Source organism: Solea senegalensis, linkage group LG20, assembly GCF_019176455.1.
Source record: "Solea senegalensis isolate Sse05_10M linkage group LG20, IFAPA_SoseM_1, whole genome shotgun sequence".
Lineage (NCBI taxonomy): Eukaryota > Metazoa > Chordata > Actinopteri > Pleuronectiformes > Soleidae > Solea > Solea senegalensis.
The window spans coordinates 19272839-19299731 of record NC_058039.1 but is presented as its reverse complement, the minus strand read 5'-3'; the positions used below and the strand labels follow the sequence as shown (position 1 = coordinate 19299731).

Here is a 26893-nt window from a genome sequence, read left to right as displayed (position 1 = left end):
CAACTTCTTGCAACCACGCCTCCAGGTGAGAGTGTTTGCAGAATCTACTGCAAATTTCCAGCTCTTAATTCTCCAGTGGGGGTATTATCATTATTAACACACCTATTCATTGTTGGGGATAAGGTGACAGTTAGACAGTCCAGTCTGTTTCCATGGAGACAAATTCCAAAACAATAGTGAAGAACGTATGAGAATCTCTTATTGCTCAGGGACAAGTCAGAGTTCAGTTGAGCTGTTTGATCACAAGAATTCTGTCGCTCTACCGACAGATTATTTTGTCCTGCATGGAATACACACATTTGAAACTATCAGTATAATTTAAAAATACACATACAACATACCACCCAGTCTTAATATCACAGCAGGATAAAGCACAATTACAGCAGTTATTATTGTAGATTATTTGTTCCACAGATTTCCAACCTCCCAGTTTTTCCCACACTGTCTGTTCAGCCATGCTTGTCAGAGCTTTTAAAACAGGACACCATGGTCTTGAGTCCCCCCCACACCTGCATTTACACTCAGACACCTTTCTTTTGGTTGTAGCTTGGTTTTTGCGAGTGACTGGGCCTCTGCAAGGAGCAGCGTAATAGGTTTCTCTCTCTCTATCTCTGCTCTCTCTCTCCGCTCTTTTGGACGTGTCATACCATCTGTCACCTGCTCTGACACATTTGGTTGCTGCTAATGAGACAAGCCAGAAATACACTGTCCACAGTGTTGTTTACTTTGCTGTTGAGAACCCGTGGAAGTTGGAGTCAATTCATTGCAGAGTTGCAAAGGAAAAAAAGCATACAATGGAACGGCTTGACACAAAAGGGGAAGACAGTGAGTTAAATTTTGAAAAAACTGGTGTTATGTTGGCAGGTGGGTCTCAGTTGTCCTTCCAAACCAGTGATTCAGGCTAATAATATTACAGCTTACCTTGACATGAATGTTCTCTGTGACGACTGTGCCTCTGTCACATATTAGGTGTTTGTTTGTTTTTTAAAACATTGGCTCACTGGAAACCTTGTGTGGTTGTTGAGGCTGTCCTAGTCACAGGGGTATACGCTCTATTCCATGAAGTTCCACTGTAACTGCTGGTGGTTGCTTTTGTTGCTTTTTGCTTTTTTAATTGCTTGCAATCGTTGTGCTATAAACTAAGGCCCAATCTGGACCTAATGCAGGGGATTTAATCTGGGTTGATCTTTGTGTTACCCTTTCCCTGACACATACTTGATTTTTAGTAGTAATAATATTAATAATAATAATAAAAAATATATATATATATATTTTATTTGAAGTGCTTTTCAGGACACCCTTGGACATAGTTCTTTTGGTTTGTTTTTTAGACAACAGTAAGTGTTCCTTTACCTTGTTAACCAGTTTCTTCTTCAGAACTGTCACCTGATGTTAAGGAGGCGTGATCTTCCTGGAAGGTGGAAGATACATGCTGAAACTGGTTAACAAGGTAAAGGAAAACTTTAACTGTTAAAATGAATAAGAAAAGTAATGTAAAATCAGACAATAAAACAGTAGAAACTCTAAAACAATTGGGCTGCAAAGTAAGGTGGTGTTTGTTATTAAAAAGCTGTCAGTGAGCTGGATTGTTGCAAGACCTTAGAACAGGGGTTTCCATCAAGTAGCCCGCGAGCTACTGCTAGCTCCCAGTCCCTTTCTAAGTAGCTTGCCAAAGGTTTCAATAATGACACATACCCTGCTGACATTTTTATCAAATCAAGCTCAGAGGTTTCCCGCCCCTTCTAACACTAAATTATTAGTTGTCAAACACTTCCGCTGCTGTCAGCTTGGTGTGTGTGAAATCAAAGTTCAGATGGATGTTTAAATGACACTTCAGTGGACACCTTTCTCAATGACTCAATGACCCAGTCATCTCACTCAATGGAAATACCCAGTATATGTCATACATACAGCTGTACATGTGGGTACAGAAGTGACACAGTGACCTGAGGTCAGATAATAACAAAATGAGAAGTGAATAAGACAAGATGTTGTTGTATTTGTGAATGCATTGTTCTGTTTTGACAGCACATACAATGCACATGGAGCTGAATTAGATACCATGTTTGTTATTTGCATTGCAAAAATATGAGTTGTGGACATCAACATTTTGTAAAAAAAAAATCAGGCAAAACAAGATTTTTCAGTTTGTTTGGGTTGAAATAAGCGACGAGGATCTTTCGGCCTTTTTCATTTTGTCAAAGTAGCTCTCAGAAGAAGGAGGCCTTCCATAGTGTGTGATCAACTACATTGAAGGTTCTGTCCTTGATCCACCCCACTCAGAATGACCTTTGATCCAAAAATGCTTTTTAAGTTGCTGCAGAGCCTGCAGGGCAGAATGGAGAATAGGTGGGTGTCCCTCGAAACCTTGGATTCTGACTGGTCTGAATGTATGCTGTAGTTTACATTTATAGTTCAGTACGTTTTGTTTTGGAGGTCCACGTTCAGTGCATGCCGGTGCAGAGTAAAATATCTGGTGTTTGATTGTCTACTCTTAAACGGCACTCCGTTCATGTTGCCCCGCTCACACTAATTCATTCATTCATTCATCATTTCCTGTGGTGAGTCGGCACAGAGGGCATCACGTTTACCGTATCAGTGGAGTTACCAAGCAGAGATACAGTTAATGAAGGTTGGAGAAATGTGTGGGCCTTGACATTCACATAAACAATGCCAGTGAAGCCAGCTGGAACAGCCGTTGTAGTTTAGTTTAAGTGCAGATACAGTGTGTGTGTATATATATATATATGTATATATATATATATATAAACATACATATATATAGTATGTATATATATATATATTTAAGGCTGGGTCAAGCTGCTGAGTGTCTACTCTTCATAGAGCTGAGAGTCTGATTGAAGGTCAAGGATACTTCAGCGACAATACCTGTCAGAGGGCTCGGTGTGTTCATGATGGCGCAGCCAGATAACCATTGCAAGGCCCAATAATTATTTTTTTTGGGTGTTTTACAGCATAGTCACAATTTGTCACAAACTGTATAAATAAAATAACCTAATTTATGGCTTAACATCAACACTTCTGATTAAAAGACTGATGGCCACCCATTGTTTATCCAAATAGTCGCAGTGGTCTGGGCATGTGGTTAGTGTATATGTTGTAAACTGGTGGTTGTACTGAATATCAGTCAGTCAATTGAATAAGAATAATCAAAATTAAGGATTTTTGAAGAATTTCTCATGACACAATGGCCTAAAAGAAAAATTGTTGTCATGCCTAGGGCTGAAACAATTACTTGATTAATCGATTACTGAATGAATCGTCAACTATTTTGATAATCGATTAACATTAACATTAAAACTTAACCTTTTCTGACATTTTATGGATCAAACGATTACCCGAGAAAATAATCGACAGTTGCAGCCCCAGTTGTACCAAAATTTTAAATTGAATTAATCCCAAGTCAAAATGGAGCATCATCCAAGTCACAGAAAAATACAGATATATATATACTACTTGTGTTTGTGCATACGCAGTAGACTTCCAACATCATCACTACACTACATGAATTCAAACAAAAAAAACAACATAAATGCATGCTTTTATGTCAAATGGCAAATATGAGACCTTAATAAGAGCCAATCTTTAATTTTCTCACAGTCTGCAGTGCAAAATATAATATAATGCATATATTAGGGCTTAGCAGAGGGTAGATGCACTGTCTGACACTCGCTTCTCGCTGCCAAACTGCATTAATGTAATCCCCCTGTCTGGGAAAAATGTCTATATTGTCTTATGAGTTTGTCAGACGGATTGAAATGTATAGAATTTATATAATTGCTTGCTTCCCTGATTTATATGTGACTCTGAGACCTTCAGAAGCTGCTTTTAAGACTTAACATTCTGTCAGGCGACAGCTCTTTCAGATATTTGGCACAAAATAGTCATCCATCTGTTGCTAAGATACTGTAATGATGTGAGTGTGTGTGTTGAGTGCTGCTCACCATCGTTCACTGGCTGCTCCTGCCTTCCTTTCTTGTTTCAGATAAAGTAAAAAAAAAAATTGCTCTTATATCTGCTCTAAACCATTCAGCCGGCACTGAAAATGCAACCATATCCACACTCCTATAGATTTTGGCATCTACCAACTGGCAGAAATGTGTCTTTCTGCTGAGATCCGTACAACACAACACAACACAACACAATTGACAAACAGTGTTTTACAAAAGCAGCACTGTGTGTGCAACTGTTTGAAAATTCATACACAAACAGATCTGAGGTCCTTTTATTGTTACTATTGTAACACAGTTACAGTTTAAATTGTTCATTTTGGAAAATGTGATTTCTGGCCGTTAACTTCCTGTCATGTTTTAAATCACAGTGCCTTTATAGCTTGACCTGTGAAGAACTTGACAGATGGCAAGTTGGACCCTTTTTCTCCTGTATAATACGATATGAATAAGATGGCACGGAATCAGTGTTTTTGTTTTGTTTTTATTACTTGAGTGGAAAAACTATCTAACTTCCATTTCAAGAATGGAGTACACATTTCTTTCTCTGAAATGAAGACGGCAAGTAAGCAGATATACAACAATTGTTATAAGTTTAGACAAGTCATTAGTTTTTTGGTTTGTTTTTTAGACAATAGTTTTCCTTTACCTTAACAAAGGTAAAGGAAAACTTACAATTGTCTAAGTTTAATCAGAAGACATAATGAATTTTCACAACATACTTAGACAAGACAGTTCTGAGTCTGTGATGATATGTTTATAGAACTACAATGTCATTTATACAAGCAGCAGCAGAGATTGTTGATAAAAATTATACTGATAAGAACTTTAATCATAGCATAACAATCATAGTGGATCTGGATCCTGCAGCCTGCTACTTTTTAAATTTTAATTAATTGTGTGATCTTTTGTTAACGTTCTTTGAACGATCAGTTTTTCTCTCCATATTAGAATAGAATATGGAGACATAACTAGTGGTCACTGGTTACCTTAAATGATTGTCATTTCTATCATACTGGTTCTCAACTGCACTTTTTTTATTTGTCAAAGTCTGGAATGGCCCATTCACTGCCGTCTCATCTAATTAAACGCAGAGCAAATGGAAAAAGGTTACTCCGTCTGTTCATTTTAAAATCAGCCTTCAATTGGCTTCACCCCAGGCATCTTAACATGCTTTTTCTTGATTTTGAATTAAATGAAATGTGGATTTATGAAAGACCTTTTGTTATGTGTCCTGGTTGAAGTCGTGTAGTCACAGCTCCAGGCCACTGCTCTTGTGCACATACTGTATAATGCTAAAGTGTTTTTTATTTTTCTCCCCTGCTAAGATACAGCCCTAGTTTCTAGTCCTAGCTATCAAAAGCCTTGGAGTATAAGATCATAGCCAAATTAAATTATTGAAATATTATTAACAAAATGAATTATTAATAATCGTCTTTAGTTGGAACTAAAATGATTTCCTATACATACATACATGGGGTGTAATTTGACTCTCGGCAGCAGTTATTACGATCAGTGTCTCAGAGATAAATGGGAGGAAAGCTTGCTTGCCGTTTTCACTTGTGGATAACAGAGTGCTCAGATTCCATTATTTTTTCTTTACACCCAACAAAATTGTTAGCATTTGCAAAATGCTAGTGTGGTTATGCTGACCAGCAGGTCATTCATTCATTCATTCAGTCATTCATTGTGTTCTTATTTATCAGTGAGGAAATTATTATTTTTTTTTTACTGAGAAACAGCAGACATATTATTTATCGACTGCATTCAAGTCAATTTGCATTAAAAAATAAAGCGTTGTCTGCACTGCACACTGGGCCAAAGATTGATTGTTAGGAACATTATGTGATATTTCAAACAAAAAGTTTAGAGCTGAAACAATTCATCAATTTATCGATTATTAATTGATTACTAGTAAATACTAATAAAACTATTCTGATAATCGATTCATCGGTTCAAAACTTTTTTCATGATTAAAACAAGATTTCAGTTTGTTTAAGCTTCTTAAATGTGAGTATTTTCTTCATTTCTTTGCTCTGGATAAAAAATAAATCATTAAAAGTTAATCATTTTGTGGACAAAACAAGACATTTGAGAACATCAGAATTTCTAAGTTTGACAAACACCTATCAACATTTTTTAAGGTTTTCTGATATTTTATGGACCAAACGATGAATCGAGACAATAATCGAGTAATGAGTCTTATCAGCGATTAAAGAGCTTGTTTTCCAAACTGGTTGGATAAATAGTTACCATTCCACATTCCATTGTAATAACTATCATTTTAACTAGCACTGTAATGTAGTTATTGTCTCTAAATGTGAGCTCCAAGGCTTTTGTGTGGTGAAACAGTGTTAAAACAAAGACCCATTTATTTATTGACAGAGACTGTCATTCATCGTCATCATGTTTATACATTTTTGTATTGTCTTGTAATCAGCTCTGGCTTCTCTCGCTCCCTTGTTCTGCAATATGATTGACTGTTGACAGATGAGTCTATAGTGCACGCTGATTATGACTGACAAGCATCTCCAGCAAAAGATCGGCGACTGATGCAGTTTAGGGGGTTACACCCTTTCCTTTCTGCCATGATTATCACAACCAAATGTGTCTGTCTGCCAATACTCGTTTGTAATGGATGCCGTGTGAGCGAGGTTTCCCGTCGATAAACTCTGCTTAAACACGTATGAGAAATTCTTTGGAAACCATTGGAAGTAGTTGGTCTTAATTACGTTAAATAGCAACTGTGGTAACTGATAAACAGGAGAGACCAAGTTGTCTTTCTTTGGGAGTGTATATTCTGAGTAACACCTGGTTTTTGTGACTCTCAGAACCTTTAAAAATAGGGTCACAGATGGTTTCTGATTGTTTTACACCAGTTAGACCCATTCACTCTCTGAAAATACTTTTGCTTACTTCTAATTTCCTACCTCTCGACGTCATCCTGTCACTCCCTTTCTTCCTGCACTCTGTTTTCAGAGGGCATTTATTTCCGAGTGAAAATAAAGTGTGAACCTTGTCAGGTTGAGCGGGAGTGTTAAAAAAAACATTGCTGACGAACAGAGGTGATGCAGGAGCCAAATGGGCTGCAAAAAAATGTTCCATTCAGGAAGGATGTCACACGGCAAAGTGTCAAACTCTGGATTGTGACTTTGCTCCAACTGTGTGTGTGCGCGTGTGTGTGTGTGTGTGGGGGACTGTGTGCAGAGCAGTGAGGCTCCTCTATGCTATGTTTACCATCACTGTGCTGTGATGGAACGTAAAGGTGGGGGAATATGAATAACCATGGATGTGTCCTCTTGCACTGAGGTTATTGTCCTCTAATGGCGTGTTTCCACCGGCTCGTATCACTTCGGCACAGCACGGTTAAGTTACCTTTCCACTAGCATTTTTTTAGTACTTGCTCTGGCGAGGTTCCAAGTGAGCTGAGGCGATACTATGTGTGACGTCGCCAGACTGCCGGCCACTAATTGGTCAGAGCGCCGTCACAGGAAGAGACGTCCGACACAAGAATCAAGCCAAACAATGCCAAACTGTAGATGAGTTAAAAAGTCTCCCCTGTGGGGAATGCGGGATATTTGCTGACGTTGTAAAATGCAATAACGCAGTCGCTTTACATTTCAAGGGCACTTCAAATGAGCAGCTTATTAACTTAGTTTAAAAGTTCTTTTTTTCCCGCAAAGTAACATCTGAGAAGCAAATTTGAACACATCCCAAGTGTTGCTTTGATTCGCTCCAAAGATGCAAACCCTTTTAGTGCCCAATCTGTTCTCTCACACTGTCTTATTGATTTTACGTCTCGCAAACTTCTCTAAAATATTGATAAACAAAATTTGAAATAGTTATTTTTTAACACTGATGATGTCAACAAACAAAGTTTAAGGTTTCATAGGCTCTGAGGGCCATCTGTTGGGCATTGACTTCGACAAATGACTATGAAGCAATCTCAAATTACACAGTTTGCAAGGTTTTTTTGCCCAAATTATTCACCTATATAGTATTAGAGTTGAATACAGCCTATTATCATGAACAATGAAATCCCCAAGTGCTGCGTTTTGAAAGCTGTATGGTAAGAAATGTCCTGGGGAATTAATGTATATCATGCATTGATTCTCACAAACATTTATCGACTACTTTTTGCCACAAAAGCCTTGTTTTCTTCAACCTACAATTATTTCCCTGAATAAAATTGCAATGCTAAGCCAATTTTTGGCTCCTCTGGATTCAAAATTGCCGTCAATTACAAATATAATTGTTTAATCGCTGTGAAGAAATAATCATATTAAATGGGAACTGGAGTCAAACCCAACTAACAGTTACTATAACTCGAGTTTTGATCCCAGTTATCATATGACAAAAATGTCATTTAATTGTGAAAATAAATGTGGTCACCCAAGTACAAGCATGCTTGACTTGGAATGAGATCAGAGTCCGCGACATGTCGTCCGGTTTCTGTGTGCACCACATTTTTGAATAGTTCACACTTTGAGTGATGACAACCGTAGAACTACAACTAGCGATTATTTTCCTAATTGATGAATCTGTCTATTATTTTCACGGTTAATTGAGTCATCGTTTGGTCCATAAAATGTCAGGAAAGGTTAAAAAATGATGATCAGTGTTCTCCAATGTCTTGTTTTTGTCCACAAACCAAAATGATTGAGTTTTAATGATTTCTTTGTTACGTTGAGCAAAGAAATTAAGAAAATATCCACATTCATGAAAAATAGTAATTAATCAAGTAATTGTTTCAGCTCTTGACTGCTGATCGTGATTGGCTGCCTTTGCAAAATTCCCATCGGGGCTAAAAATGGTGTAGCGTGAACTAGGTTTAATGGCTCATTAATGAATTATTACCTATAATGTCATAATTTTAATTGTAAATTACATGTGGTATGCTTAGTTCCACTATGACATGCACAATTACTGATGGCTCAGTTGCAAACACTGCTTTGACAAAGGGGACCACTACCTTTCTCTGCTTGCTCGATGGTAAGTGAATGTTAATGAATGCCACTCATCAGTGTTACTGTTTAGTTCTCAAGAACTTCATATATAGAATCGGGTTTCTGCTTAAAAAATAAATCAATTAAAAAAAGCCACAGGATGTTTTCTCCACAGAAGCCACAGTTCTGACGGAGGTTACACTCTGTACCAGCATCTTGTAAATTGGTACGTCAGCTTGTTCCACTGCAAGTTTCACATCATTGTGCATGTTCACTTTCTCCTCAGTGTTGTGTGTTTGTTGAACTAAACACAATGCCACACACGATGAAAGAATTCTGCCTCAGGCAACTGAGCAGACATGTTACTATGTACTATTTGTGATTTTTGAGTAGTAGCCTGAATTATTTAAGCTTTCCCATCCTTTTTTTCTCTCTCTCTTCATAAGAAGTAAACGCATGAATTCACCACCGCAATCTTCTGATGTCCTGTCGTGCTCTCGAGGTGTCTGCTATATTACAACAATTAGATTTTGGGCCTCATGTGAGTGTCACAGTGAGATGATTTATAGGATGAGAGTTCTCTAGATGTATTGTGTAAGCCTTACACCAGGTTTTTATTACATATATTTTTAAAATTATGGATTACAAAGAAGGCCATTCTAAATCTAATCTGAAGTTAGAAAGAGTCATTTCTGTTTCTTTAGCCACATGAACCAGTCGTCATTCTTCTATTTCATTTTCCCACATTTCTGCTGATACCTGGAGTCGACCTTGATTTATCGGTCCTTTGTCCCAGTTGGGTTATGTATAACAAAGATATAATGAGGCACGCTCTGTAGACAAATGGTGGTTTTTGATTCGCCAGTTTCAGCTGGGTCTTTACTGAATTGTTCGGTTTGTGCTTAGGAATGTGAGTTTTTCTCTTGCAGTGATAAGAATGTAATTATCTATCAATGACTGTCCCTTCCCTTATTGTCCCTGCTGGTGTTCCATCATTATATTGTCTTGTATGGTCTATTAAAATAGTCTTTAAAATTGTTATGGACTGGCCTTGGTCTCATTTAAGTTAAGAGTGGTCTGGTGTAATATTTCTGTAGCTCTCTGAGTTGTATCATATATCTCTGCAGCTCGTATACCATTGGTGAACTCAGGTGTATGAAAATATATTGCAGGTTTCCGGTAATGCGGCACACCTTGATGAATGAGGCCCATTGTGTGTGAAAGTAATTCTTTTGTTCGTCTTGAACTAAAATTACTTTTCTCTCATACCACTTGTGCTTCCCGTGATTCATTTGTCATCTCTCTCACGCTGGCATCATTACTTCAATCCCCAGGAAAGGATGTGTTTCCAGCGGCAACACATCCCAGCTTGTTTTTGGCACACTGGCTTCATTAAAATAGCTTTGCTTTACAATAGTGGGCACTTTGTCTGGGGGAATCGGGAAAAATATAGTGATTACTGCAAAAAGTAATTTGTTTCCCTTGTATTTCATGTAGGCTAGTGTTACCCAAGAGGCAATGGTTGACTGTTTGTTTCTTATCTCTTGTGGTCAGGAGCTACATGAAGTCAAAGGAGTCAGAAAATTAACTGGTTCAACTCTCTGACGAGGCCATTTTAGACCAAATCTGCCCGGCTCTAGCTCGAGCTTGAGCTCTAGCGTCAGATGTCCCGTGTGCCAAATAAAGCCAGTTCTTTCTTCAAACAGCACTCTTTTGTTCTGTGCAGATTTTCACCTCTTAATTCTCTGATAGTTTGTCAGGCTTCTCTTCTGCAGCATGGTGAAGCTTTTGAACTGAGGCTGATGAAAGTGTTGTGGCTGATTGCACCATTGTCTCATCTGTTATTTCAGTACGGGACACACAAAATCAGTGTACAGATGTTTTTCAGTATTATCTAGAAATTGTCCCAAATCAACACGAGTAAGCTGGATACAGCAGGTTCTTGTCTGCCAATGCTGTCATGATGCTTTTTACAAAGAATCACAGAGAAAAAAACAATGCTCTTACATCAAAGTCCATCGGAGAGCCACAGTCAGCACTTGATGACTGTTAGCAGCTCAGCCTGTTAGCTCAGTCGGCAAAAGAGTTGGTGTCCCTTTTGTGGTTTGCTACATGCCGACAGATAACATAAGATAACATATGATAACAACATACACGGCACGGTTAAATTGCGTATCCACTAGCATAGTTCCAAGCGAGCTGAGGCGATACTATGCGTGATGTCGCCAGACTGCCACACTGTCACAGGAAGAGACAACTGACACAAGAATCAAGACGAACAATGCCAAACTGTCGATGAGTTAAAAAGACTTAACAATCCTAAAAAACGTGAGTTAATCTCCAACAATTACCAGGGAAATGTCTAAAATCCTCAATATTTAACAGTGGAGTCGGGTGTATTTAGTGACAGCACAAACCCTGCCGCTGTATTTGAGTCCAGTGACTGTATCAGACGGAGTCTGTTCCCCGATCATGGAGCAAGTACTGAACAACTAGTTTTATTGAACTGATTCTAATGATTCAGTTACACTGAAAACAACAAGTCACTAGTCACTCGTGTGTGTGTGTGTGTGTGTGTAAAAGAAAGTCACATCAGTTTCATGCAGCAGTGATGACTCTGCCCATGTTGAGTAGATACTATTTATATAGTGGAAAACCAACCTAAACCGTGCTGTGGCGAGTCAAGGAGAGCTGAGACCATTGTGGAAAAAGGCCATGAGTTTACTCTTTAGATCATTAGCTCTTTTTTCTGTTTCTTTTGAATAAAAAGCATGGGAATTGAAAATGATGTTGACAAACTGATGATAGAAACCATTAAAATGCTTCTAGCACCAGCCTGCTACATAACAAAATGGCATGAATTGGAAGTGCAAATTTGGAACCTTAAAAAAAAAAAATTGAGGGCACAATGTTTCTATCCAGTAGCTCAGTGACACCCTGCTGACCTCACATCTCCCTGATTAAATCACAGATATTTTCACTCCAAAGAGTTTCCCCCATGTGTCAACTTATCTGAATTAATTGCGTGTGTGTATAGCAGTAGTAAATTCTCACACTTGACAGTCGTCAAGTTGAAATGCATCTGCCTCCTCGCTGCGTAGCCAGTAGATTCTGTTGAGTTGCGTACATAATTGGTAGTAAAAAAGGAATTAAATGGGCATACAGCGTTCTCTCTGCAATATTTAATCTGTGAGAATTAATTTTGTAAAGCAACAGTGTTTGTGAGTCTCTAATACTATGATTGCTTCTATTTTGAGGGGTGAGCTGCTCCTCTGTCTTGGACTTTTAAGCAAACCTTAAAGTACATTCTCCCGATAATTAATGTGTGAGAACTAAGAAGCTTTATTTTGAACCACTGTGCTTGGGTGAAGCACTGTAGAAAAAAGGAAAAAGCACAGAAACACCACGGCCAGGCTGTTTTCCCCCCCATCAGCATTTACTGCGTTCTGTTCAGTATGTGCTTTGACCAAGATGAAAGGGAAAAAAAATAAAATTATAGCTCATCTTTTCTTGCTGTGGATTGCTCTCTCTCTCTCCCTTTCTTCCTTTCACTCTCTGCCCTCCCATGCTCTTTTCTCCCCTCCCCAGTGCTGATCTATTCTTCTCCTGCGGGCTGTACTTCTGTGAGGAGCTGAATCTGTAGTCTGGCACCCTGGCCTTTTACTTTGGATTCACAGAAAAGGCTCGTATATGGACGGCATGTTCTTATGAATCATGTGTCCTTCTACAGCCTTTTTTTTTCATTCAGTATGAAATTCCATGTCCTTCACAGTTATATAACTATTGCTAGTACTAATTATTCCTCTTGTACATTGTTTTTTAATCAGTGAAAGCAGATCTCTGTCTGCATTACTCTGTTGCTCAAAGATGCTGGGTTATAAATCAACTAGCTGTATACCAAATGCTTTTTATTATGCGCAATTTTCTTTCAAAAGGTCACTAAAACCTTCCTCAATAGCAACAACCTTTTTTTTCTCCTGCCAGTTATCGTCTATACCTGAATCTGTTTGGGCTTTAAAACACCACTTACTGTTGGTGCATAAATCATTCCAAAGACAGAAACAAAATCAGCAATAATTAACCCCTGAAGTTTCAGCACCCATTGCAAATTGCCATGGGAATAATACACAACTCCTTGTATGGACATCCTGGGGCGTGTGTGTGTGTTTATAGGTCCCATATTCAGGCTTTAAAAAATGTAAAATTTTTCTGTCTTCTTGCGTGTTGTTGAGTGAATGTTATGATTCATTTTATATCACATTTTTAGCAGTGATATAAAGTAGCGATAATTGTGCAGAAGTCACAAACTCAGACTTTTTTCTTTTCTTTTTGTTCATAAAAATGAGCCAAGAGGACTTTGAACTGTGACTATATTTCTGAATTTCACAAATTCAATTCAAATTTTTGCTCAGGTGTCTTTATATACAGTATACACATTTTTCTTTTTTATCCGATTGCCTATAGGTTGTGCTGAAAAAAAAGATAAGACGCTCTACAGTGCACATTCTTATAGCCTCTCTATATACTGTACGTTTTAACATAGTTATGGAAAAAAGAAGCCGAAATGCTCTGTGTTAACAAATGTTTTGTCATGTAGTTTTGTTGTTCTCCAAAATCTCTTCTAATGTAAGCGATCATGTAGTTATGTCATATATTTGTTGTTGTTGGGTGTTTGCACTGTGGCCACAGACAACAAATGTTATTCTTTTTTAATAGTAACATTCCCCTAAAGGATGCTACAGTTACTTTGAGACAGACAAACGTTGAAGGCTGTGAATGGCATGCAGGTGCTTCTCCTTCACTCTCTCGTCTGTGCAACTGTCACCATTGCACCAGCTTCCACCAGAGCTGGAATTAATTACAGCTGGAATTTATGCAAGTTTCTGACATTCAGAGGGCGATCGAAAGAAACTGCCTGCCTGTCAACTTGAGACTCTCGACTTGGCTCCTGATTCGTATCTAAACTCAACTTGCTGTATTGGCCCTTTTTTTTTTTTTCTTCTTCTTCTTTTTTTACCTGTGTCACAGCTGCTTCTGTTAGACTGGGCCTTTGTGTGATTATGTGATTTGTCAGGTACAAACACTCAGCTGTAGCCAGCACAGTTGCTTCAGTGAACACATCCAGTTTCGCTTCATGCATGCTGAGTTTGTATTGGAGTGCTGCTGGAAAGATTAGCTGGAGTTTGTTGGAGTTGTTCTAAGGTCAGCTGTCACTTAAGTTTAGGAAGGCAAAGTTGGTGCGAGAGTGCTCAGTGCTCAGCCAGGGCCACACACTGGATGCGTGTGCAGTCACTGCTCGATGGCTTTGTCCCTGATCTGCTGCAAGACCTGCTTCTGGTTTGCCTTTGAAATTTGCCATGAATAATACACTATTGACAAAGCCTCTGTACACAACTCTTCCGTGTGAAGCCGTGAATCAGTCAACCCTGCAAATATTTCACAACACAATTATTGTTTTAGGGAGCAAAACTGATTAATTGCATTAAAGTGAATTGACTGCGGCCACACGGTAGGTGTAGTGGTTAGCACTCTTGCCAGGTTTGCGACCTGGTCAGAACAGGGAGTTCTGCATGGAGTTGACATGTTCTCCCTGTGTGTGTGGGTTTTCTCTGGGTTCTCTGGTTTCCTCCGACTGTCCAAAAACATGCACATTTGGGGATTAGGTACTACTGGTGATCTGTCCAGAGTTTGACCCCACCTATCGCCCTTTGTTAGCTGAGATTGGCACAGCAATCCCCGGGAACCTCGTGTGGAGGACAAAGCTGTAGAAGATGGATGGATGAATTGAAAGTAGTTTTTTTTAGGGCTGTGAAGGAATCAAAACACTGTGCACATGTTTTCTTCCATCTGTCCATGGGACATTTTGTCAAGCGTCAGACAGCCGTCCTCTTTGCTTAACACCTGGATTCTGAAGGTGTTTCAAGTTATGCTCAGTGCAGGGAAATGAGGATTACGAATGTAATATGGATTTAAAAGACATCGACAGCCGTCCGTCTCGCTCGGCTGCATCCTGTCAGCTCACTGATTTCAACACCGTTTTTTCCGCAGCAGCAGCAGCACAGTGATCCCCTGTGCTCCACAGTGCAAGGAGGGCGTCAGAGTGTGAGAAGAACTGAAATGCTTACTCAGGCTTCTTCACATAATATATGAAAAAGAGGAATGCATTAGTAGGAAAAATGCAAAATAGTGAGTAATGTGACCCAGTATTTCCTGGCTCTTGGCTCCAAGCTGGTGATGCAGGCAGTTTTTCTGTTTATGCTCTTGTTGGATTGATCTTACTATGAAGCAAAGAGATGCATCTCTCAGTCGAAGGCTGGCCTGTTAATATTCCTTGTTTATGACCGCTCATTCCCCCCGACATGTCACGTGGAAACAGAAGGTTTTGCTGTGCTTATGATTATCGCTGTATCCAGAGTAATATTTCAGCTCCACATTTGCTGGTGATGTAGAGAGAGCAATTGTGACAGTGTGTGACATATGCTGTAGATGCACGAGCAAGAATGTGTGCCTCAAAGGAAACATGCTTCTGGTTCTTGAAGATGTTTTCCCCGTCATTCAGAAGGATTCTCACTGCCAGGATTTTCTGGGCTAAATATACCGTGACTCAGGTGATTGAGAGTCTTAAAAGACATACAGTATGTTTGACAGTGCTACATTTGCACTGGTGATCTCAAGTTCTCAGTGAAGAATATTCCATATTTGGACCTCAATAGTCCAAAATGTTGAAAGCGAGCATAATGTATGAGTCATGTTGCACCATCAACTCATATTTAACCTCGCTGTGTTAACTGCTCCACCAAAAGAGGGATGGTTTGTACGCAGTAATGAGACACGAGTCAATGACACAAATGTGTCTTTGAGATGTCAACTTTCTGAATTTATGGACTCATTAGTGTCTGGGCTGCGTGTGTTTGTTTTCCACGATTTGTCAGTTGTCAAAGCATGTGTTGCCTCAACACTTGGTTCAACATGAAGACCCTGTGTTCATGTACTGATGCCCTTCCAACACAGCATTTAAATTAATCTAGGCAGGGGTTTTTTTCATGAGAAAAGGCAGGAATTGGCTTGTGCACATACACTACACTAGGTGGCATTTGCATTTATCGTTCATTTAGCTATCAAAGCATATCTTAATGTTTGAAAACTGTTAAACCCATGTATATCTGCTTTAAAGCTGAACATTGTGTATGTCTTTGCAATTATCTAAAGGAAAAAGGAGCTTCTGCATGCCATTAAACCGCAAAATGTCAATGAACCACTCACTTGAAGTAAAATAATAATAAAATAAATAATAAAATCCATCATGCATAGCTCAGTCAGTACAAAGAAATATAAATCCATCAGGGCAGCATGACGTGACTTCATCAAATTCATCTTTCTATCCCTCCTGAGCGAAGACCCTGCTGTTTCTGAGCCGAACTAAATACTGAGAATTATTACCGGGGTGGTTGTCAGTGGACAGCTGCCAACAATGGAGGTGTAAATAGAAGAAGGGCCTCATTAAGAGCCATCACATCACACTGCTGCAATTAGTTTGCTCACGGCTTTCCAGCCTCTGCACGGACCAATGAGAAGAACACGGACAGTGGGAGGGTTAGAGTACGAAGGCATTCTCCTCTGCAGGGATGAAACGCAGCTATTGAAAAAAATATATTCTCTCTCTAATTATCTTGTCAACGCTAAAAGTGGTGTTTAGTATATAGCTCATTTTAATAACCCTCAGTCATGTAAACCTTGTTGATATTCATACATAACTGCCTTTACATTAGTAAACCGTGTCTCAGATGAGAAATTTTCAAATTCTATTTCATATCCAATAAAACTTTGGTCAGAGTCTTGCGCCTCGGCAGGTATCCTGCTTCACACAGGATTCATTGGAGCCGATCTTGGTTATTAAAGCTGTAAATTAGCACCTAGATTACCTCAGACTCACAGTTTGAACTCTATAAAAAAACAACCTCAAAGAGATGTCTTTCCCATTTTATCTTCCTGTGCGAGTGTAACCGCCGTGTCATCGGTTTCTGTAGGGCAGTGACGGGGTTCTCCAGCAGTACACTCTCTCATAATCTGTCCCAAAAGCAAGATACTGTGATTTTGTGCACTTTGGATCAGACTGAGCCAGGCTTATGTTATTGTACCTTCTGTATTGGCACATATCCTAAATTGTTTCAAGTCATTTACCAGGTGAAATTGTAGGAGTTTGGAATGGGGCCCATTTGTGATACCTATCACATTATCTTTTTTTATTAGTATTATTACTACTTCATTCATCATGTTTCTCCAGGGTGTGCACATTCTCTAGTGTTTTGCAGACTGAACTCTTGACTTTTTTATACAGATTAACATTTTTCCGTATCACCAGACCAAACACATAAACAGAGTCGCTCTGTCGTGTCAATCAAGTGGAACATGCTGATTTTGTTTATATGCATTGATTATTCAATGTGACATTCACATTTCCGGGGTAACAGAACCTCGTACCCTGGCAATGTGAATGAGCTCCCAGTGAATTTATCATCCGACTGTTGTGAGTGTCATAGCAACTCATCGTCGCTCATGTGTCACCCGTCACATTCACACTCATTTTAGTCAGCTTTAATATCGGGCAGATATGAGAGACGGAGCACATGCTCCTTGCATTTGTATCGCTCTGGTGAAATCCTCACAGCTCAATATGATCTCAAATGTTTTATGAGATGGGAGACACTGAGCGTGTAAATAAATGATTAGCTCTACATCTGCTCCAAAAAAGAAGTTCCTTTTATGCATTTATTTATTTTAAAGAGAAGAGTTGTAAATATCCCCAATCTTGTATGTGATTATCAATCAGATAAGTTTAATTTTATGGGCAGTTTGAACCAGCTGCAAGGTCTGGTCTGCTTCTCTGAAAAGATCCCTGCAGCCTGATCAAAGCTGGTGCCGCCAGTGAGCAGACAGACAAAGGAAAGAAGTTAGATGATGGAGGCCCCAGGGTTCTTATCAGATTCTCCTGCCTGTGGCGGAGCCAGAGATGGAGGTGGTTGTATGCAAGCAGTCGGTAAATTAATAACTATTTGATCATCGATTTATCAGTTTGAAGCTTTTTATGATTAAAACAAGATTTCTGATTGTTTTAGCTTCTTAAATGTGAATATTTTCTGGTGTCTTTGCTCCATATAAACAAAGAAATCATTAAGAAACGGATTCTTTTTCGTTTGTAGACAAAACAAGACATTTGAGAACATCATCATTTCCAGGTTTGACAAACACTGATCAACATTTATAACGTTGTCTGACATTTTATGGACCAAACGATCACTCAATGGATCACTTTTATCAACCAGTCAGCGTGGATTATTTTTTTATTTTTTTAATCTGTTATTGTCTAATGAAAATTACACTACTTTACCATGATGTGTAACATCATATTACTGTAAAATCAGTAAGAACAGTTTGATGGACTTTTAGGCTGTATATTTTCAACTTGATTGGGTTTCTAAGGTTGGAGTTTGACAGCCTTTCAATCGACAATGGGAATTAATGATACTAAAGTGCACAACTAAGCTTCAGTTAGTGCAACAGTTAGTGATTGTGTGCCATAAAAATTCTCACCTGTCTGCAATTTTAGCTCAATCACAGCTTGTTTCTTTGCTTTCAGCTTCTTTTTTTTACTTTTTAGTCTCACTCAAGAAGAAACAACTGCAGGCACATGTTTTCATCAAAGAGAAAAGCTTTCTTTATAAAACCAGCCACAAGTGTCTGCAGCCTGTTCTGCTGCCTCTGGTGGTCAAATTAACAATTGACGCTGGTTTAGTTTGGGTTCAGACAGTAGCACAAAAAAAAGCCAGGGAGCATTAAGTCACTAATTGTTTTGCTGATAACAGGGTCGCTGTTATTATCTTGGAGCACTGGAGCTGGTCAGTCGTGTTCCAGAGGGGATTATTTGCATTTAAGTGAGATCTACATGCGGCTCCAACAGTAGTTCTACACTAAACCTCTCATTATTATTTTGACATCTCCAAAACACATAGATCCACAGAAGTTGTTCACTTCAGTCATTGTGTGAGTTGTTGTTCTTCACACTCTTCGTTCATCTCCATATTTCTTATTTTCCTCTGAAAAACAATCTGTTTGAAAATCAGATTATTTACATAAAACTCTCCCCATCACCACTTTGTCAGCTTTATCATCGTCTTTGTCAGCTTTCATAGTGACATAATAAAATGAGGGGCAGCAGAAGATAGTGTCTGTTTAAATCAGCCTGCTGTACATGGAGCTACAGTAAATCGATTAGGGTTATTTCTGTAATGTACGTATCTGCATATTTGCATTTTTAGTTTATTTTAAAGACAACGACAACATATTGACACTCACCTTTTCATTCCACCCTGTGTTGTATTTTACTGTTTTATTTGCATCTTTTGTTTTATTTCAAAGTTAAAACAGGGTTTTTACTTTTTGACTTTTGACTTTTCCTTTTCATTCCACCCTGCCTTGTGTTTTATTGTTTTTAAAATTTTATTTCCTTTTATTTTGAACCACTTTGAGCTGCAATCCTTGTATGAAAGGTGCTATATAAATACATGTTATTGTTTTATTATTATTTTTATTACATCTTATCATCTCAATCTGACACACCTGCTGCAAATGATATGATATTATGGGAGAAATAGAGTAGTATAAAGTATGAAGTGCCCCTCCCTCTGTCCTTTAAAGCATTAACTAATGTTAATAGTGAACGTAAACTTATTTTTGACCCATCTGATACAAGGATACCAGCTCATATTGTAAGTAATTGACCATTTTTGATGTAAAATGATGTGTATAGACACCATAATGACCTCAGTTTTTTGTCCAGATAAAGTCCAGATAAAAACCTCTGTTTTCAGACACCGTATAACAACTTGAGAAGATCCTAAAAAGTCTTGAGTTCATTATTTAGTTCATTACCATCGCTCGTCTGTCTTCTGTGCTCCGTTTCCTCCTCTTTCACACTTTATTTGCTCCATTTGCCTTTTCCACTCCCTCGGCTCCGTCTCTTTCCCCTCCTGATGTAATCAGAGCTGTCAGAAGCAGTTGAAGTCTCTTTACTGGGGCGTCCTCCTCTTCTCTTCATCTCGTCTCGGCCCTCCCTTTTCTCTCTGCAGTTCCAGATCGGGGCATCGTGGGTATAGTTCTCGTTAAAACTGCTTCTTCAGTGGCGATATTTCTCTTTATCACAAGACTAAACTGTGCTGTGGCCATTTCTCTAAACCCCGTCTCCTCTGAATGCTCCCCTGGGCCATGTAAGTGCTGCCTGGACTCAAAGAGTCTTAAAAATGCATTTCAGCTTAGTGCGGGTGCAGTTTTTTATGACTTACATGCATTAAATGAGTAATTTTATATCACTTTTGCATCTCTAATGATGTGTTTTACAGCAGGTTGTTTGTTCATCATCAGCAGCCGCTCTTTACAATCAGACTCCCGTCGACTCACAGAGATTTTAACATCTCATCTCAGTAATGACATAATATCATTATTCCACCATCATAACTGATTTCTCTTTAGTTTCCGGATACAAAACAGCATTTGGCAAGAGCTCAACATGTGAGATTTCGCCACTAAATCGGTTGATTTGTTGCCAATGTTATATTTTAATAAATGGCTTGAACTGCAGCAGTTTGTACTGCCTGTTGTGTCATGGACAGCGACTTGATTTAAAATGCTGTCTCAGGGGAAAAGCCTCCCTCTCAGCTCAGTTCATTGATCTGTCTGCATTTCACAACCCCAGCATTTCTATGTTCCGTGTGGAAAAATATCCCTCTGTCATGTTTAAATGTACGTTGTTAGCAACTTTCTTTTAAAGTTCTTGTTATATTATGGTGATAGATACTGGGGAAAAAAGCAGCAGCAATTTAATTCAAATGGATTAAACGTGAAGGCCGATTTGGCTCCGACATGAGCGAGCGTGGCGGTAATGTGTCTGTGATTGTGTTTTCTGTGGGTTGCTGGATTAATGTACAAGGATTGAGATTGGATGTAATGATGCAACGCCACGGAGGAACTCACCCCTTCACCCTCTGCCCATGAAAGAAGACAGAGAAGAAATACACAATAACTTTTTTCCTAAATATACAAAGTCAACTGTAGTGTCACCGACTGGCTCAGACAGTGGCAATTGGCGCTGAAATGTTGTTTCTTCCCGACGCTGATGTTTCACTGGAGGTTTGCCTCAGAAATGATAGCTATAATGTGGTTGCACATTTGCGTTGTGCTTTACGGTAGACGTGGAGGGAACCGGGCGTGATGCAGCTTTCGTAGGTTAAGACTAGTGTGTTTTAAAGCTGTACATGTTTGTTGCCTTAAGGCTGTCAATCTGCATACTGTAGAAAACCATAGACTGGCACTAATCTAGAGCTGCAACTAACTACTATTTTGATTATGGATTAATCTGTTGATAATTTTTTCGATTAATTGATTATTAATTGGATAAAATGAATCTCCTTCACCCATGGCTCCAACATGCTTTCTCTTCAGGTGCTCATGCAGCAATGTTGTGTTGCCGTGCCATGCGAGGTCGACTGTGCACATGTTGCACCTAACTTTCGTTCTTTGTAAAGTGATCCCATACTTGGGTTGGGTTCTCTTCTTCTCTGTCTTTTACGGTGGTCGACATCCAGGTTAATGGCGCTTAATGCCACAGCTTTGGTTGGCTTACTGCGCCACTTTAGGGGGTAGCAACTGTACTTGAAATAAGGTAGACCCAACTAATCGTTAGTTGCCATCTATTTTAATAATCGATTTAATCAATTAGATCCAATATAACGACTTTATTCTCGAAAGATTAAAAAAAAAATTTGTTGAAAACAATTCATTCAATCATTCAGCTGTCGTAGAAACAGAGTCATTGTTGGTGGTACATGATAAGGGGATAACCTCTCTCTCTCCCTCTCTCTCTCTCTGTCTCTCTTTCTCTCTCTCTCTCCCTCTCATTGTTATTGAATGAATTACCTATCGTCACTCACCTCGGCTGATTCCATGACTCCTCAGCCTCACATGAGGTGACCCGCTGACCACTGTGCCTCCTCCATCCTGTGGCTCTGCAAATTACACTTTGTGTCAATTTGGGAGGTTCTGAGCCGTTGTAGCACAAACACATACACACACACACACAGATCAGAGGACTGCAGGGTTCCTGTCATTGAGCCTCTCAGCTGATATAAGCTGACATCTGACCTTTAATGAACTCACACCCTGAGCCCCCACCACCACCACCAGGTTAGTGAGGCGGTTGGACAGCGGTGTGGTCTAATGAGAGGGCAGCTCTCTGTAGACTCAGTGTCAGACCTCCGCAATAACCATACAAAAAAATCCTACACACCTCATTAGCATGATGCTAATTAGCCACTCTGCAGCGCAGGTGTCACAGAGAAGCAGGAGGATGGCATGTTTACCGCCACATCAAAGCATTCTTTAGCCACTTGTGTGAAACGTGTGCTTTTCCCTTATTTTCTTCCTTTGGTCTATTTTGTTTTTCTAGTCAGTCGACTTAAGTGTGGCAGCAACAGGCGGGATGAATTGTGTTGATGTCTTGTTTTGAATAAATATTTCAGTTTTAAAAGGTAGTAAGCTTCTCTCAGTGCCACTAAATACTACACTCGACAAATATGTCGACCTTATTTGGCTGCGTCTTACACTTGTTATTGTGTTTTTCTGAGCGAAAACGCGGGCTTTGAAGTAGAGCTCAAACAATTAGTCGATCACTAAATGAATCGTCAACTATTTTGATCATTGATTGATAATCGCTTTGAAGCTTTATTCGTGATTAAAATAAGATTTCTGGTTGTTTTAGCTTCTTAAATGTGAATATATTCTTTGTCTTTGCTCCATATAAACAAAGAAATCATTCAAACTCAATCAGGACAAAACAAGATAGTGGAGAGCGTCATCATTTCCGGGTTTTTTTTAACATTTCCTGACATTTAATGGACCGAGCGATGACTTGATTCATCGCGAAAATAATCGACAGATGAATCGATTATGAAAGTAATCGTTAGTCACGGCTCCTAAAATATTTATATTTTGTTTATTTAAACGTGTCAGTACTGAAGGGAGAAGAGTTTCATGTCCTGTAGAATCAGAAATCAGAAAATCTTTGTCATTGTAACCACTACAAAGAATAATAATAATGATAATAAATAAGAGTGCAACCCTGTCTAGGCAAAATGAAGATGAAATCACATGCAGCCTTATAAAGTCTATAAAAATGGACTTACTGGAGGAAGTCATGAAATAAATATAAAAGAGGGATTTTTAGAAAGAAAGGCCGGACTTAAAAAGAAAGAACAGTATATACAGAGCATAATGTTTATCTGGACCCTTATTTACAGTTCCGACAGTTAAGTGACAGTCACAGCTCTAACAGCGGTTGGATAGAAGCTGTTTTTCAGTCAGTTTGTCCTGGATTTGATGGCCCTGCACCAAGATATGTCACGTTATTAAACGCTACGGTATATTAATCGTAACATTTCCTCCAAAAAGCCTTGTACCTGGTGTACAGGGCTTTTTGGAGGAAATGGGAAACGTAAACGCACAGTAACTGGGTTAAATCACGTGAATGTTCAGCTAACGTAACATTGAATTGGAAGGAAATTAAATGTTAGCCTGTCATTTGCAGTTAATTGTGTATGACATGTGTTCAACTTTCAGTGTAACGTGACGAGTTAAACAGCATTCCCTTAATGTTACGTTATACGTGATGTGGCGTCCGTTTCGTTTATTACAGATGTATTTGTCAGTGTAATTTAGACATCAAATAAACAAATCACAGTAACCCCCTAAGTCCAGGTAGAGGAATACATAGTTATTATGTAGCATTTTGTATTGTTTACAGAGCAGTGGTGATTTTTATTTTATTCCAATGGGATTATTGTCATTTTCCTTGTACTTTTTAAATGAAACTTTAAGACCTATAAGCAGCGTTCATGTGATTTTACACATCCATAGTGTTTAGTGGTGCAATGGATCAATATCTTCGGTTCAGCACACACGTGATCCACGGATTGATTTATATAAAAAAAAAAAAAGTTGTGCGCCTGTTCAGTCCACACACAGCGTGGTCATGGCGAGCGGAGGAACGGGGGAGCTTGAACGCCCCGCGTCATTTAAATCCCCTGTATGGGAGCATTTTGGCTTCCCTGTCAAATATAATGATGAAGGAAAGAGGTTAGCGGATAAAACCGTGACGGTGTGTAGGCACTGTGGCACAAGACAGCCACAGGACAGTGGAAACACATCAAGCATGGACACGCATTTGAAGCGACATCACCCCGGTGTTTCACTGACGGGAGTGACAACGAAGGCTGCTTAACAACCGCTTATCACCGCGGCATTTAAGCAGCCTCTTGTTGCACAATCACAAACGCTATGGGTGTGTTTCTAGGTGCAGACATGAGGCCGTATTCGCTTGTGCAAAACGAGGCCTTTAAACACATGCTGAATGTGCTTGAGCCACTTCAGAGAAAAGATTGCGTCAGACTTTTTTTGCTGATCCGAAAAATAATCTGATCCGTGAGTTTTTTGATCCGTTGCACCCCTAATAGTGTTGTGAAATCAACTAATGCATAATTATCACAATAATCTTAATATCGAGATTCATTCTATGACAATAATCGGACCAAGAAAATCTATAATCGTGACAGGGAGCCTGACGCTAGTGGCTCAAACAGCGAGTGACCAGAGTCCTCTATGATGGTGTTGGCTCTCCGCCGAGGTCCTCGCTGGAGGACTCTCTGGAGCTCCTTCATCCTCATTTTATGACAATAAAAGTCTTTGAATCTTGAATTTAAAGATGTGGAAATTGACATTTTGGATTTAAATCCTGTGTCTTTTTTGCAGCAGTGATGAAACAGACGACTCCTACAGATTAAATGAAAAGCTTACGTTTCCAAAAATCACCCTTTTGTCGTTTCTCTAGGGGCCAGAAACGTAAGATTGAAGAAGCTGAGGAGGAGGAGGAGGAGGAGGATGATGAGGAGGAGGAGGAGAAGGAGAAGAATAAACAATTTGCTGACGAGTCGTCCAAAGACTCCATCGAGGAGGAGGAAGGCAGCAGCTCAGAGGCAGATGAGATGGCTGCAGCACTGGAAGCAGAGCTCAATGACTTCATGTGACGCCACTGAGTCACAGAAATCACCAAAATACAAAGAAAATCCTAGTCCTGGTACCCAAAATTTATTTTTCTGCGTTGGAGTTGGTGTGTGAGTGTGTGCGTGTGTGTGCTTTAATGCAAAATAATGAATGTCCTGTACATAAACATGTTGTTGCTGTGTAAATAAACGCTTAGTTTCTTTTTTTGTAGCATTGATATATAATTGTCTTTTTGGCATTTTATTGTAACATAAGCTGTAGACGGAGACGGACAATTTTTTTGGATTGTTTTAACTGTTTTCTATTTCAAGTTTTTATAACGAAGAGTAAAAAAAAAAAAAAGATAAATGAAATGATAAAGCGTCATTTTGCTGGTCGTCACATGCCAAAGAGTTTGGATGGAGTAGGTTTGCCGCGGCGTGCAGCTCGATGTTTTTTACACTTTGATTTTTCTTTTTGGCCTCCTCAACTGTTTTGGGATTTTTTTGGGTTCTTTTTAGGGTCGTAAATGCAACCAGCAGATCCTGACATTTGAATGTGTACATTTGACTAAAGACGATTTTTCTAATCACCAGATCCGCAGACACACATTCCTACTCGTCTCCTGCCTTTTGTCAAATCTGTTTTCCACAACTCAGAGGTTTCTCACTTACCTTCAGTGTTAAGTAACTATGCATATTTTTCTTTTTCTCAGTTTAAAACTAAATTATGAAAAAGTGCTTTAACTGTTTAACACTGGACAGCAGGAGCGACACTCGCTGGTGTTTTTCCCTGAACACAACTCCAGACGTGCAAACGCACTGGTTTTAACACTGTTTGCTGTTTTTATATACATTTTTACAACGGAAAACAAAACAAAAATCTCCAAAGTAACAGGAACAATGATTATGGACATTTTTTTGGAACGTTACTCCAAAGAAATATCTTTTAAAGTCAAGAATCAGACAAGAAAACCTCTCAACCTTTTTCATGTTTTCACTTCACAACTCTGTTTAAATAATAAGTGACTGGTAAGCAGCACTCGCTGGTGGGGGTTTTTTTTTGACGTGGTGAAGTGACAGCACTTTGTGGGATTTCTGGGGGAAAGATCAGCAGCTTCCGTGAGAAATGAGAAACCTGAACGGCACATTTTACCGAGGTTCCTTCCACTTCATGTTTAACGTTTGGCGTCTTGTGTGGATTCAAACGCACTGAGTCTGGGTTTTTTGTTTTGTTTTTATCAATAAATAAATCCTTGTTATTGCAGATGTTTGGTCCGGATCAGACAAAAGTTTCGACCTCGACGTCTTCGTCCTTTTCTCACCTCGCTCATTGTTAGTGTTCACTGTGGCTCTAATGTGTTTGTACATTTTCCTACTTGACCCCAAAAGAAAATAGATACTTTGATTAAATAAAGATGTTTCTAAGTAACACGACCGAGTCGAGAACATTCCTTTTTCATTCCACGTGTGACCTCACTAAACAACACAGTACAGTGACTGCGTTGTGGGAATATTATGTTAATGCCATCTTATTTGAAGAAATGACCAAGTATTAGCTTTGTGGTAACTATGACAAATGTGTGTGGGGCTTAAGAGAGGATAAATTACTTTGGGAAAGATTCCCTCCCTGCTACAAAGTGGAGTTTTTGAGTTCTTGGTGGTCAACGAGAATCATAACGTGTGTAGAGTTCAGAGAGTCACTCAACTCGAGGCCCGGGGCCCACATCCGGCCCAGCATACAACTGTATTGGGCCCTCATGGGTATAATGTCTTTCCTGCTCCTCCACTGACACATATAAGCTGGATCCAGAGGGAGGTTATAAGTTTATAATCATTTGTATTTTGCTGCTTTTTTTGTTTGTTTTATATGTGTAGTAAATATTTTATA

The 26893-nt window shown here is 39.1% G+C and overlaps 1 protein-coding gene across 3 annotated transcripts in view; it reads left to right on the top strand.

Annotated features, from left to right (window-relative positions):
* ctdp1 (CTD (carboxy-terminal domain, RNA polymerase II, polypeptide A) phosphatase, subunit 1) overlaps nt 1-26434 on the top strand; it is a 52160-nt gene extending 25726 nt beyond the window's left edge. For all 3 annotated transcript variants that reach the window (XM_044053375.1, XM_044053373.1, XM_044053374.1), the window contains one exon: nt 24852-26434. In XM_044053375.1, the coding sequence (XP_043909310.1) occupies nt 24852-25047 (196 nt within the window). In that variant the 3' untranslated portion in view covers nt 25048-26434. The remainder of the gene's footprint in view (nt 1-24851) is intronic.
* The last annotated feature ends 459 nt before the right edge of the window (nt 26435-26893 follow it).